The 12886-nt window shown below is 57.2% G+C and overlaps 1 protein-coding gene across 4 annotated transcripts in view; it reads left to right on the forward strand.

Moving 5' to 3' along the window:
- The window catches only part of KIF9 (kinesin family member 9), a 39458-nt gene extending 30773 nt beyond the window's left edge, over positions 1-8685 (forward strand). For 3 of the 4 annotated variants that reach the window (XR_013960994.1, XR_013960995.1, XR_013960996.1), the window contains 7 exons: positions 2371-2562; positions 3778-3992; positions 5635-5811; positions 6316-6431; positions 6835-6939; positions 8193-8526; positions 8624-8685. Coding sequence is in view for 1 of the 4 variants with exons in the window: in XM_080676488.1 (XP_080532614.1) it covers positions 2371-2562; positions 3778-3992; positions 5635-5811; positions 6316-6431; positions 6835-6939; positions 8193-8243 (856 nt within the window). In the remaining 3 variants the exon portion in view is untranslated. Of the gene's footprint in view, positions 1-2370; positions 2563-3777; positions 3993-5634; positions 5812-6315; positions 6432-6834; positions 6940-8192; positions 8549-8623 lie in introns of those variants that run through there. The other variant, XM_080676488.1, reaches the window with a different exon arrangement.
- The last annotated feature ends 4201 nt before the right edge of the window (positions 8686-12886 follow it).

Raw genomic sequence — 12886 nt, forward strand, 5'->3', positions numbered from 1 at the left:
GGGGAAACTGAGGCTCAGGGAGGGGAAGTCACTTCCCAGGTCCCACTTCTGCCGAGTCTAGTAGAGTCCAAGTGAGAAGCCGGGCTGGCGTTTACCTCTGCTGTTTCATGTCAAACCCCACCTCCCAACAGAGTCCTTCTGTGACCACCCCAAACCCCAGTTCAGCACTCGGGCGGACTCCTTGGTGGGTGCCAGGTGGGGGGAGGGTCAGGGTTCACTCGGTAAGCCACGTGTGGGCTGTGCAGAGGCAGACACAGGCCCTCCTTCCTCTCCGCTCTCCTCCTCACCTGGTGTAAGGCCCTGGCTTCCCGTCTCTAAGGTGGGAGTAACAAGCCCTGGCCGGGAGCTCGGCGGTCAGAGCGTCGTCCTGGGAACTAAGGGTGCAGGTTGCCTCCCCGGTCAGGGCACAGGCAAGAATCAGCCAATGAGTGTGTGAATAAGTGGAACAACAAATGGGTGGGGTTTTTTCTTTTCTCTTCCCTCCCTCTCTCGCTGTCTCCCTCTCTCTCTCTCTCTCTCTCTCTCTCTCTCTCTCCCCCTCTCAAATCAATAAATAGAATTGTTTTAAAAAGCAAGTGGAATAGTAATAACAGCATCAGTGTCGTTGGCGTTGCTGTGAGCATACGTGAGCGATGCCGTCCTTGTTACTGGTGAAAGCGCTCGTGAAAGGATGTGGCCCAGCACTGACTGCAGAGTCGGGGACCAGGCGTAGCTCCAGGCAGCGCAGTTCCCCCTCCCCCCTCCCCTCCCCCCTCCCCTCCCCACCGCCCCGTCCCCCTGTTCTGCTGCCGTAGGTGCACTTACAGGTAGACCAGGCTTCCTCCCCTCCCTCAAAGCAGGATGTTGCAAGAAAATGAAGAGGAGGAAAGAGCAGGGCATCTCCTGTGGGCACAGGCCTGCTCACGTGTGCCCCCCTGGGCGGGCGGGAGGGCGGGCGGGAGGACCCGCACCAACACACAGAGGGCGGGCAGCCAGTGTCCGGGGCAGGGAGGGCACCGGTGTGGGCAGGGGAGCCGGTCCCGGGCGGGGAGGGCACCGGTGTGGGCAGGGGAGCCGGTCCCGGGCGGGGAGGGCACTGGTGTGGGCAGGAGAGCGGGGAGGGCACTGGTGTGGGCAGGGGAGCGGGGAGGGCACTGGTGTGGGCAGGGGAGCGGGGAGGGCACTGGTGTGGGCAGGGGAGCGGGGAGGGCACTGGTGTGGGCAGGAGAGTGGGGAGGGCACTGGTGTGGGCAGGAGAGCGGGGAGGGCACTGGTGTGGGCAGGGGAGCGGGGAGGGCACCGGTGTGGGCAGGGGAGCCGGTCCCGGGCGGGGAGGGCACTGGTGTGGGCAGGAGAGCGGGGAGGGCACTGGTGTGGGCAGGGGAGCGGGGAGGGCACTGGTGTGGGCAGGGGAGCCGGTCCCGGGTGGGGAGGGCACCGGTGTGGGCAGGGGAGCCGGTCCCGGGCGGGGAGGGCACCGGTGTGGGCAGGAGAGCGGGGAGGGCACTGGTGTGGGCAGGGGAGCTGGTCCCGGGCGGGGAGGGCACCGGTGTGGGCAGGGGAGCCGGTCCCGGGCGGGGAGGGCACCGGTGTGGGCAGGAGAGCGGGGAGGGCACCGGTGTGGGCAGGGGAGCGGGGAGGGCACTGGTGTGGGCAGGGGAGCGGGGAGGGCACTGGTGTGGGCAGGGGAGCCGGTCCCGGGCGGGGAGGGCACCGGTGTGGGCAGGAGAGCGGGGAGGGCACTGGTGTGGGCAGGGGAGCCGGTCCCGGGCGGGGAGGGCACCGGTGTGGGCAGGGGAGCCGGTCCCGGGCGGGGAGGGCACCGGTGTGGGCAGGAGAGCGGGGAGGGCACCGGTGTGGGCAGGGGAGCAGGTCCGGGCGGGGAGGGCACCGGTGTGGGCAGGAGGGCGGGGAGGGCACCGGTGTGGGCAGGGGAGCCGGTCCCGGGCGGGGAGGGCACCGGTGTGGGCAGGGGAGCCGGTCCCGGGCGGGGAGGGCACCGGTGTGGGCAGGGGAGCCGGTCCCGTGCAGGTCCACGGACAGCCCGCCTGGTGGAGGCTCAGCGGGTCCTTCCCAGAGCGGATTCCACCTCCTGCTCAGCTGGACACAGGGGCCCTGAGAGTGTGGCCCACCCCCCAGGGCACAGCCTTCCCTTCGGGCGGGAGCTGGCCGGGGGCGGGTTCCTCACGCTCATACCAGGGAGGAAGGCGCTCTCCCGTCCCCCCATCTGCACGGCTTCGGTCATGCTCTGTCCTTTCCCCTGGGCCCAGGATCAGATGGAAGCTGGGGGGGGGGGGCTTCCGTGTGCCAGGGCTGAGAACAGGCACCCCGTCCGCGTGGGGGTGCTGCCCTCCCCGCCTGAGCCCTGGGTCTCCCACCCTCTCCCTCCAGCGCTGCGGCCAGGAAGGAAGGCGGCAGCAGCCCTGTGAGTGGCAAGGATGTGGATGTGTCCACCTCCAAGACCCAGCTGACCCCTCTCTCCAAGGAGGGGGATGTCAAGGACATGATCCTGCGGGACCGGGAGACCTCCAACATCGAAACCCTCCCCGTGGACTCCCCCAAGGAGGAACCCCGCCCACCCAGGTGACCGTCTACCGCGAGCTCCAGCCCCAGCCCCCCCAGACCAGAGCGGGATCCTCAACATGCAGAGCCCCTGCAGATGCGATCGGGGTGGTAGGCAGACCCCGGCCCACAGTCCAGGAGACCACGCGGCGTCCCCGCAGAGGGTCCAGCAGGGCCACCCAGTTCCTCTCCTTGGCGGGCGGGCGAGCGTGTAGGAATCCGCCCGAGGAAATGGTCAGGGATGTGGACAGAGATTTACGCCAAAGATGCTCATTGCATCAACTGGACAGGCAAAAAGCGCCATTAAAACAAAACACTCACAGCTGACCGTAGGGAAGGGCTCGGAGGAGGGAATTATCCCCTCCCTGGACGTGCACGAGGAGGTGCATGAAGACCCCCCACCCCCACCCCCACCCCCACCCCCAGCTGTGACCACGTCCGGACATTCGGAGGAGCCGGAAGAACTGCAGGCCCACGCCTGTGACTCACAGTTCACCTGTGACTAGGCCTGCTTCTCCGTGTGCTGTCTCTCTCTCTCTCCCCCCTCCATCCATCCACGGCACCGAGTGCAGACGGGTCCCTGCCCCCCAGCACTAAAGCTCACCTCTCATTAACTAGAGTTCTCAGAGTTTTGTTGTTTTTTTTTTTAATATATTTTATTGATATTTTACAGAGAGGAAGGGAGAGGGATAGAGAGCTAGAAACATCGATGAGAGAGAAACATCGATCAGCTGCCTCCTGCACACCTCCCACTGGGGATGTGCCCGCAACCCAGGCACATGCCCTTGACCGGAATCGAACCCGGGACCCTGCAGTCCGCAGGCTGACGCTCCATCCACTGAGCCACACCGGTTTCGGCAGAGTTCTCAGAGTTTTTAGTCGCATGAAGCAATGCTCCCGAGGAAATAAAAGGTGTACAATTATTGACGCCGCACGGCCTCAGGCATTTGAAACTTTATCAAAGAGATCCCTGAAGGAGACTCCACAAAGCGGGTTTGCTGTCTCCTGGGGTTACGCACCCCCTTGCTTTCCTCGTCGTGCGCAGTGGTCACATGCCCTCATGTGCGAGGAACGCACAGAGGAGGGCACGGTCCCCACCACAGCCTGGCTCCGTCTGGGAGGCGGTGCCCAGGAACCCTGGCCCTCCTGCTGCCAGGGCCCCAGGGGAGGCAGGTGAAGTGCCTGGTGGCTCCAAAACAGCTGTCCCCCCCCCCCCCCGTCCCCCTCCATCTTCAGGCCCAGCACCCCCCCCTCCAAGCCTGTGGCCTTTGAGGACTTTAAGAACGAGCGAGGTAGCGAGATCAACCGCATCTTCAAAGAGAACAAGTCCATCTTGAACGAGCGGAGGAAAAGGGCCAGTGAGACCACACAGCGCATCAATGCCATCAAGAAGGAGATCGACGTGACCAAGGAGGGACTAAACGCCCAGAAGTCCCTGCGGGAGAAGCAAGGTGGAGGAGGGGGAAGGTGGCTGGGCAAGGACTCCCCTCCCCTCCTAAGGCAGGTGGTGGGGGGCCTTCAGGCTCCGAGAGCAGGGCCCTCACGTGGGGCGGGGCTCCCTGGTCCCCCTCACCGGGTGCCCTGGTCCCAACGGCAGGCACTGCCCACACCCGCCCCTGGCCACACGTGTGAGTGTGCTGCGGGCAGTGGCCAGCCAGGGGAGTGGCTTACAGACCATGTTCTTTCGTCTTAACCCGGTGGTCGGCAAACCGCGGCTCGCGGGCCACATGCGGCTCGTGAGCCGCCGTCTGCCGCTCTGTTGACTAATTAGTTTGCCGACCACTGTCTTAACCCAACGATCCTCAAGGAACTGGCGGAGCCTCAGGCCCGTCCAGAGAGGCTGCGTGGGGCAGGTGCTGAGCGCACAGCTGACTCCTCTCTCGGAGCCTCTGACGGCCACTCGATGGGGTGCAGACGGCCAGTCGTCCCTAACAAGGCGGTGGCTGAGGAATCTCCAGTCACGAGGAGACGGTCTGACACGTGGGCTCACACGCCCGCTTACCAGTGAGGGCCCCGCCCGAGCGCCTCGTGGGACTCGTCCGCCAGGGCAGTGCGTGAAGGCGCGGCCACCCGCCAAGCGCAGGAGGCCGTGGCGAGGCCAGGGCGTTAGCGGGACTGGTCGCCTGAGCCCCTAAACTTGGTCTGCCGAAGATCCAGGCCCGGATTCTGGGCGGGAACAGCACCCACACCCCAGGGGCAGCTGCCCATCCAGCTGACACTAAGGGTTTAGGGCAGGGGTGGGCAAACTTTTTGACTTGAGGGCCACAATGGGTTCTTTCTTTTTTTTTTTAAATATATTTTATTGGTTTTTCACAGAGAGGAAGAGAAGGGATAGAGAGTTAGAAACATCAATGAGAGAGAGAGAGACATTGATCAGCTGCCTCCTGCACGCCCCCTATTGGGGATGTGCCCGCAACCAAGGTACATGCCCTTGACCGGAATCGAACCCGGGACCCTTCAGTCCGCAGGCCGAGGCTCTATCCACTGAGCCACACCGGTCAGGGCCACAATGGGTTCTTAAACTGGACCGGAGGGCCGGAACAAAAGCATGGATGGAGTGTTTGTGTGAACTAATATAAGTTCAAAGTAAAGGAGCGGAGGGGAGAGCAAGAGAACCGGATAGAAGAGCCGGATCCGGCCCGCGGGCCGTAGTTTGCCCACGGCTGGCTTAGGGATTAGTCGCGCAATAAATGTCACGGTTTGTGTTTTTTTAAACAAAAAAAAAAAAACAAAAACGGTAAACATCCATATATTGAGATGCTACGGAGCATTTCCGATGGACGGGGTCTGAGATCATGATGTGTGGCACGTGGGCCATTCCTGCCCGCTCCGCTGCGACCCTCCTGGCTGCCCTGGAAATGCCAGGGGCCTGCTCTGGGCTCCCTCTCCCGTGGACGTGTCCTGGCAGCGGGCCTCCCAGGGCCGTGCCCACCACACGCAGTGCCTGGCCTTCCTGGGCTCCTGTCCTGTGTTTTGCCAGCACTCCCCTCTCTCTGGCCCGCCTCCCTCCCTCCCTCCCTCCCTCCCTCCCTCCCTCCCTCCCTCCCTCACCACAGGTGGCTCCTCACCCCCGGCCTCCTCCCTCCTCTGCAGGTGAGTATGAGAAGAAGGGGCTGATCATCATCGATGAGGAGGAATTCCTGCTGATCCTGAAGCTCAAAGACCTCAAGAAGCAGTACCGTGCGGAGTATCAGGACCTGCGCGACCTGAGGGCTGAGATCCAGTACTGCCAGCACCTGGTGGACCAGTGTCGCCAGCGCCTTCTCACAGGTGCCATCTGGGCAGGGTGGCGGCCGTCCGAGTGCGGGACCCGCCGGGCAGGGCCGCCGCCTGGGTTCTAGAAGCAGCTTCAGAGCTTCTCTCTGGCCCACGGGTGGCTCAGTGGTTGAGCAGTGACCCATGAACCAGGAGGTCACGGTTGGATCCCCAGTCAGAGCGCATGGCCGGGTTGTGGGCTCGGTCCCCAGTAGGGAGCGTGCAGGTGGCAACCGATCCGTGATTCTCTCTCATCGTGGATGTTTTTCTCTCCCCCTCTGCCTTCCTCTCTGAATCAATAACAACATGTTTTTTAAAATAAAAACAAACCATGGATCTTAAAAGAAAAGGAAAAGCTTCTCTCTGGCGGAGGCAGGGGCAGGGCAGGGCCTTCAGGTGTCCGTTGATAGGATCTGGGGGGCAGGAGGCAGATGGGCGCAGGAAGGGCAGGGTGAGCCTCAGGGGAGCACACAGCCTTTGCCTCAGGGCCCCCCTCGGTGCCGTCCCCTCCTCCTCCAGAATTTGAAATCTGGTACAACGAGTCCTTCTTCATCCCCGAGGACGTGCAGGTGGCCCTGAAGCCGGGCAGCAGCATCCGGCCGGGCATGGTGCCCGTCAGCAGGATTGTCTCTCTGGTGCGTGGCCCGGGGGCGGGGCGGGGCGGGTGCGGGGAGGGGGCAGTGGCCAGTGCCTCCGGCGCCTTGCCCTTTTCTCCCCACAAACGCGGTACGTGTGGGCTGCTCCCAGCTGCTCCCACGGCCGCCCAGGCAGGAGGGAAGCCACAGGTCTCTACCCCGTTACCGAGGGCGGGCGCACAGAGGATGCCCCGTGCTGCCGCCACCCCTTTGGGTGGCTCACCCTGCCCAGGGGGCAGTTACAGGGCCTCTTGGCGAGGCTGGCAGACAGGGCCTGAGCGTGCGAGCTGCCGAGGGGGGGATGGCAAGCCCAGCCAGGGGCCGCCCTCATGCCCACCACAGGCCCTGGCAGGGCGCGTCCTGACAGCGCCGGGCTGGAGAACGACCTGCGTTGGGCCCCCAGGGAGAAGACGACCAGGACAAGTTCAGCCAGCTGCAGCAGGACGTGCTGCCCGAGGGCCCCGAGTCCATCTCCTTCTACAACGCCAAGGTCAAGAGAGAACAGAAGGTAACTCGGCTCCTGGCCCCACAGGCGGTGGGCCTCGGGACCCGTCACGAGCACACCCAGACCCCGCTCCCCACTGCAGAGGCCGGGGAGGAGCCTCAGCTCGGGGATCGGTCACCCAGAGGCAGCGGGTGTCTTCTGCCGGCTCGAGTCCCGCAGGCTGTGGCCGGGCCGGGGCATGCTGTGAGCACTGACCATTCCTGCCGATCACCCTTTGCCCGGGGCATCCATGCTGGATGCGCTGCCCACCCGTCAGTCAGTGAGTGGCCATCTCCACCCTCACAGAGGGTGCTGGTGCCGCAGTGCTGTGTCCAGGTCACCCTCTGTACGTCATGAAGGCCCCAGAGTAAGAGGAGCGATGCGGCAGTCTGAGAAAGAGAAGCCGCCTTGAAGCGCTTCCTCTAAGTACAGGACACGCCACAGTGTGTGTGTGTGTGTGTGTGTGTGTATGTGTGTGTAAATGTGTGTGCGTGTGTGAGTGCGTGTGAGTGTATGTGTGTGTAAATGTGTGTGTGTAAATGTGTGTGTGAGTGTGTGTGTATGTGTGTATGTGTGTGTAAATGTGTGTGAGTGTGAGTGTATGTGTGTGTGTGTGTGAGTGCGTGTGTGTGTGTGCGTGTGTGTATGAGTGTGTGTATGAGTGTGTGTGAGTGTGTATGAGTGTGTGTGAGTGTGCGTGTATGTGTGTGAGTGTGTATATGAGTGTGTGTGTGAGAGTGTGTATGTGTGTGAGTGTGTGTGTATGTGTGTGTGTATGAGTGTGTGTGTGTGTATGAGTGAGTGTGCGTGTATGTGTGTGTGTGTATGAGTGTGTGTGTGAGTGTGTGTGTATGAGTGTGTGTGTGTGTGTGTGTGAGTGTGTGTGAGTGTGTGTGTGAGTGTGTGTGTGTGTGTATGAGTGTGAGTGTGTGTGTGTGTGTGTGTGTGCGCACATGCACGCACACGAGTGTCCTCGCTGGCAGGAAGAATGACGGGGGATGCAGGTGGGTGGCTTCTGAGCCCTAACCCAGTGGTGGGCAAACTGCGGATCGCGAGACACATGCGGCTGTTTGGCCCCTTGAGTGTGGCTCTTCCACAAAATACCACGGCCTGGGCGAGTCTATTTTGAAGAAGTGGCGTTAGAAGAAGTTTAAGTTTAAAAAATGTGGCTCTCCAAAGAAATGTCAACCGTTGTCCTGTTGATATTTGGCTCTGTGGACGAATGATTTGCCGACCGCTGCCCTAACCAATCCCTTCCTTCCCTTCTCCGTGTCCAGCACAGCTACTTGAAATCCACGATGGGCCTCCCGAAGGCACAGAGGAAATAGGGGCCCCTCGGCAGCGCCCCCCTCCTGCTCCAGCGGGGCTTCCCAACCACCCGCCCAGTTCCGGCCAGTCTGCTCCAGGCTGGGCCAGCCCAGAGGACACGCAGTGGCCGGCCTGCCGGGAGGGACATCCCCCAGAGGGTGGTCCTTCCAACAGGACCCTTGCTTATCTTCCCAGGACACTGGTGGTTCCAGTTCACTGTCTTACACGCAGACACAAGATAAAAGAGCTTGTCGTCCGGAATGTGTGCTTGTTTCCTGTCTGGGAGGCTGTCTTTCCGTACAGGTGGGGTCAGAGCGGAGCCTTCAGTAAGAACGAGAGCGAGTAGCCGAGCCACCTCCGTGGAGGCCTTTGTTCCATGTCAGCCTCTCCTTTCCTGCAGGGACATCCCTGGGGGTCATGGCGGCGGAAGGCCTGGCTCTCGGTCCCCCCACCCCTCCGCGGCAGGCTCTCGCAGAGCATCCTCTCTGTATCCCTGAGCCTTGAAGGCAGAGGCCCTCCCTCCTCAGCCACCAGAGAGGACGGGACAGGTAGAAATGGCTGCAAGAAACGTCTTTTTTTTTTAAATATATTTTATTGATATTTTACAGAGAGGAAGGGAGAGGGATAGAGAGTTAGAAACATCGATGAGAGAGAAACATCGATCAGCTGCCTCCTGCACACCTCCCACTGGGGATGTGCCCGCAACCAAGGTACATGCCCTTGACCGGAATCGAACCCGAGACCCTTCAGTCCGCAGGCCGACGCTCTATCCACTGAGCCAAACCGGTTTCGGCAAGAAACGTCTTATCTCAACAAGATCCTTAAACGAGTGCAGTCCTACCATGACGTCCGCAGCCAGAGCCCCACAGGGAGGCTGGCAGGGAGGTGCGGAACCTGCACCGGATGGACGGCTGAGCGGGATGGCACCTGCCCCATCCAAGACCCCAGGGTTCTGTTGGAGCCATCGAGGAAGGCTTCACCCTGGAGGAGGAGAGCTAGAGGCCCCAGCGCATGGAGCAATAGCAGGAGGCTCCCGGGGACGAGGGCACGCAGGTCCTGTGAGAACCGGTAGCCACGTGCAGGTCCGGGTTCACATTTACTCTGTGTGGTCCCGGAACCGCCAGGCCGGGGAGTCGGTATGAAAGGTAGCCCAAGGCTGAAACGGCCAATAGAGTAAGAAAAAGCTACCGTGCGCGCCCTTTACCCAGCAACACAGCATCCCACAAGCTGCTAGCGCCTCCCCCGCGAGGAAATGCTGAAGAGATCGTGCAAGATAACGTCTGTGAAAACCCTGCAGTTCCCAAGGCCTTCTATAAATATCCGTGGCCATCCCAGTCCCTCAGAACGGCAGAAATCACATGAGGTAAGGATTTCCTCTCCCTGGGTCGGAGCCACAGAAACGAAAGAATTTGCCAGTTTTGACAGCGAGTCAAGCATTAAAAAGTTCCAGTGTTTCTTTTTTTTTTTTTTTTAAATATATTTTATTGATTTTTCACAGAGAGGAAGGGAGAGGGAGAGAGAGCTAGAAACATCGATCAGCTGCCTCCTGCACACTCCCCACCTGGTTTGTGCTCACAACCAAGGTACATGCCCCCGACCGGGATCGAACCCGGGACCCCTCAGTCCGCAGGCCGACGCTCCATCCACTGAACCAAACCGGTCAGGGCACCAGTGTTTCTTTTTCTTTACATCTTTTCACCTAAATTACGTTACCATCTGTTTAATATTCGCAAAGATGCACGATTAGCTCCTGTTGCAGCTTGTGGCTTCCTGCCGATGCGACTCCGTTGAAAAGCTCCAGGAGCAGAAGATGGACTAAAAGCCCTCCCCTTGGTGGTGGGCAATCCGTGATCCGGGGTCTGTGATTGATTCTAGGTCCGTTCTCCCTGCACCTCTCCCCCCACACACAGTAAGGCCAGCCAGGAACTCAAGGGCGTTATTACCCCGACCCTTATAGGATTAGGCTCTGAATAAGTTGAAAAAAAAGAAAAATCATTTGTTACGTACAAGCAAAAAAATCCAGTAAAGAAAAGGGTGGGGGGTGTGCATTTTTGAGTTCTGACACAGCTGCCCCCATCCTGGCTGAGTATTATAATCACCTGGGTGCTTCTATATCTATGCAATTCCAATGCCTAGGCCACGTCCTAGGCCGATTAGAGCAGTGGTCGGCAAACTGCGGCTTGCGAGCCACATGCAGCTCTTTGGCCCCTTGAGTGTGGCTCTTCCACAAAATACCATGGCTTGGGTGAGTCTATTTTGAAGAAGTGGCGTTAGAAGAAGTTTAAGTTTAAAAAATTTGGCTCTCCAAAGAAATTTCAATCGTTGTCCTGTTGATATTTGGCTCTGTTGACTAATGAGTTTGCCGACCACTGGATTAGAGCCTCCATCTGGGTAACCGTATTTCCTAAAAGCCCCCCAAGTGACTCTAGTGCGTAGAGTGAGTGGTGGTTAGGAAAAAACCTGGACATTTGTTTTTCATCTTCGGTATGTTTCTGTTTACCTGATTAATATGGTGATAAATTGTTGATCTTAATTAGCAATGATTTAATATCACATACTATCCTGGCAATAAGCAAAGAAGCCTCTCTATTGATTAACTTTTCATTCACAAACTTCCATGGTTTTTAAAAAAAAAAAAATATATATATATACTTTAAATTAATTTCAGAGAGAAAGGGAGAGGGAGGGAGGGGGAAAGAGAGAGAGAGAAACATCAATGATGAGAATCACTGATTGGCTGCCTCCTGCACACCCTCTACTGGGGATCAAGCCCACAACCTGGGCTTGTGCCCTTGACTGGAATCGAACCCGGGACCCTTCAGTTAGCAGGCCAACGCTCTATCCACTGAGCCACACCAGCCAGGGCTCCATGGTTTCTGATTACAAAAATCCCAACACTCCAAGGTAACACCTGTGCACTTGTTATGTTTTACACACTCCACAGTCCGAACTGGGAGACAGCAACAGGAGCCCAACAGACATTTAAATAAATGGGTGTGGTGATGGATGGTGGGTGGTTGGGTGGGAGTAGATCAGGGATTCTCAACGTGGGCGCTGAAGACATTGTAAGCCGGATAACTCTTTGCTGAGGGCTGTCCTGTGTGGTAGGCTGTTTAGCCTTCATCCACTAGGTGACAGCAGCATCAACCACTTAACGACAGCAGAAAACGCCTCCAGACATTTCCAATTATTCCCTGGGGGCAAAATTGCCCCTGGTTGAGAACCACAGGGGTAGGTTAGGGAATGGAAAGGTGACTGGACTGGTGGAAGGATGGATCGATGGATGGGTGTTTGGATAGAAGGATGGATGGATGGATGGATGGGTAGTTAGATGGGGTAGATTAATGTGAGCAGATGGGTGGACAGATGGACGGAAGGACTGATGAATGTCTGGTGGGCAAATGGATAGGTGGATGGATGGAAGGACAGAAGAATTATCAGGTCTCATCAATCTGACTGAATGTCGTTGTTCCTAAGGTTTTACATTGAGCGCATTCTTTGCTCTTTGTCTATACAATAGCATAGCACAGAGAGTAAATATTTGACACATAGTAGTTGGAAGGATACAGAAGGCTAAATTTGGAATTTCAGACATTGACATAATTCTTTAAGGTAAAACTGAATTCTAAAGTCTGACCCAGGAAAAAGTGAAATAGTAAGTAACTGACACAAAATAAAATTGTTACCGACTGAAAATTGACAAAAGAATAAAATCTTCATCACAACATTAAGATGGAAAAAAGTAACCTGAGAAAACCGGCTTTATAGGGAAAGATAGACCACAAAATAAAACCTCCATTGACAAAAGCTATGAGATACATTTGGTACAAAAATTTTTCAAAGATTCAAGTGTTTTCTAAACAATATGTACTAGTAAAAATAAACTCAATAAAAGAATTTAATATTTTTCTTGAAATTATTTTTCTAAATATATTTACAATGAAAAAATGAATAGTGGTAATGTGTAGAAAAATTATGGATTAAATAGGCTTAATGGAGCATGTTCTCATTAAAATTTTTTTTAAATATATTTTTTATTGATTTCAGAGAGGGTGGGGGAGAGATAGAAACATCAGTGAGAGAATCATTGATTGGCTGCCTCCTACACGCCCCACACCGGGGATCGAGCCCACAACTGGGGCATGTGCCCTGACCGAGAATCAAACCAGTTACTTTTTGGTTCTTGGGTTGATGCTCAACCACTGAGCCACACCAGCTGGGCTTTAGTAGCTTTCATTTATTTTTAAAATATATTTTTATTGATTTCAGAGAGGAAGGGAGAGAAACATCAATGAGAGAGAATCATTGATTGGCTGCCTCCTGCACGCCCCCCACTGGGGATCAAGCCCACAACCCCAGGCATGCGCCCTGGACCGGAATCGAACCTGGGACCCTTTGGTCCGCAGGCCAACGCTCTATCCACTGAGCCAAACCACCCAGGGCTCATTTATTTAAAAAAAATACTTTTATTGATTTCAGAGAGGAAGGGAGAGGGAGAGAGACAGAAATATCAATGATGAGTCCTCGCTTGTTTGACTCAGTGGATAGAGCATCAGCCTATAGACTGAAGGGTCCCAGGTTCAGTTCCAGTCAAGGGTACATGGTCTATCAGCTTTCTACTGTTATATTTGCATGACATCTCTTCCCGTTTTTTTACATCTTT

This window comes from Plecotus auritus (assembly GCF_963455305.1).
Source record: "Plecotus auritus genome assembly, chromosome: 6".
In the NCBI taxonomy this organism is placed as follows: domain Eukaryota; kingdom Metazoa; phylum Chordata; class Mammalia; order Chiroptera; family Vespertilionidae; genus Plecotus; species Plecotus auritus.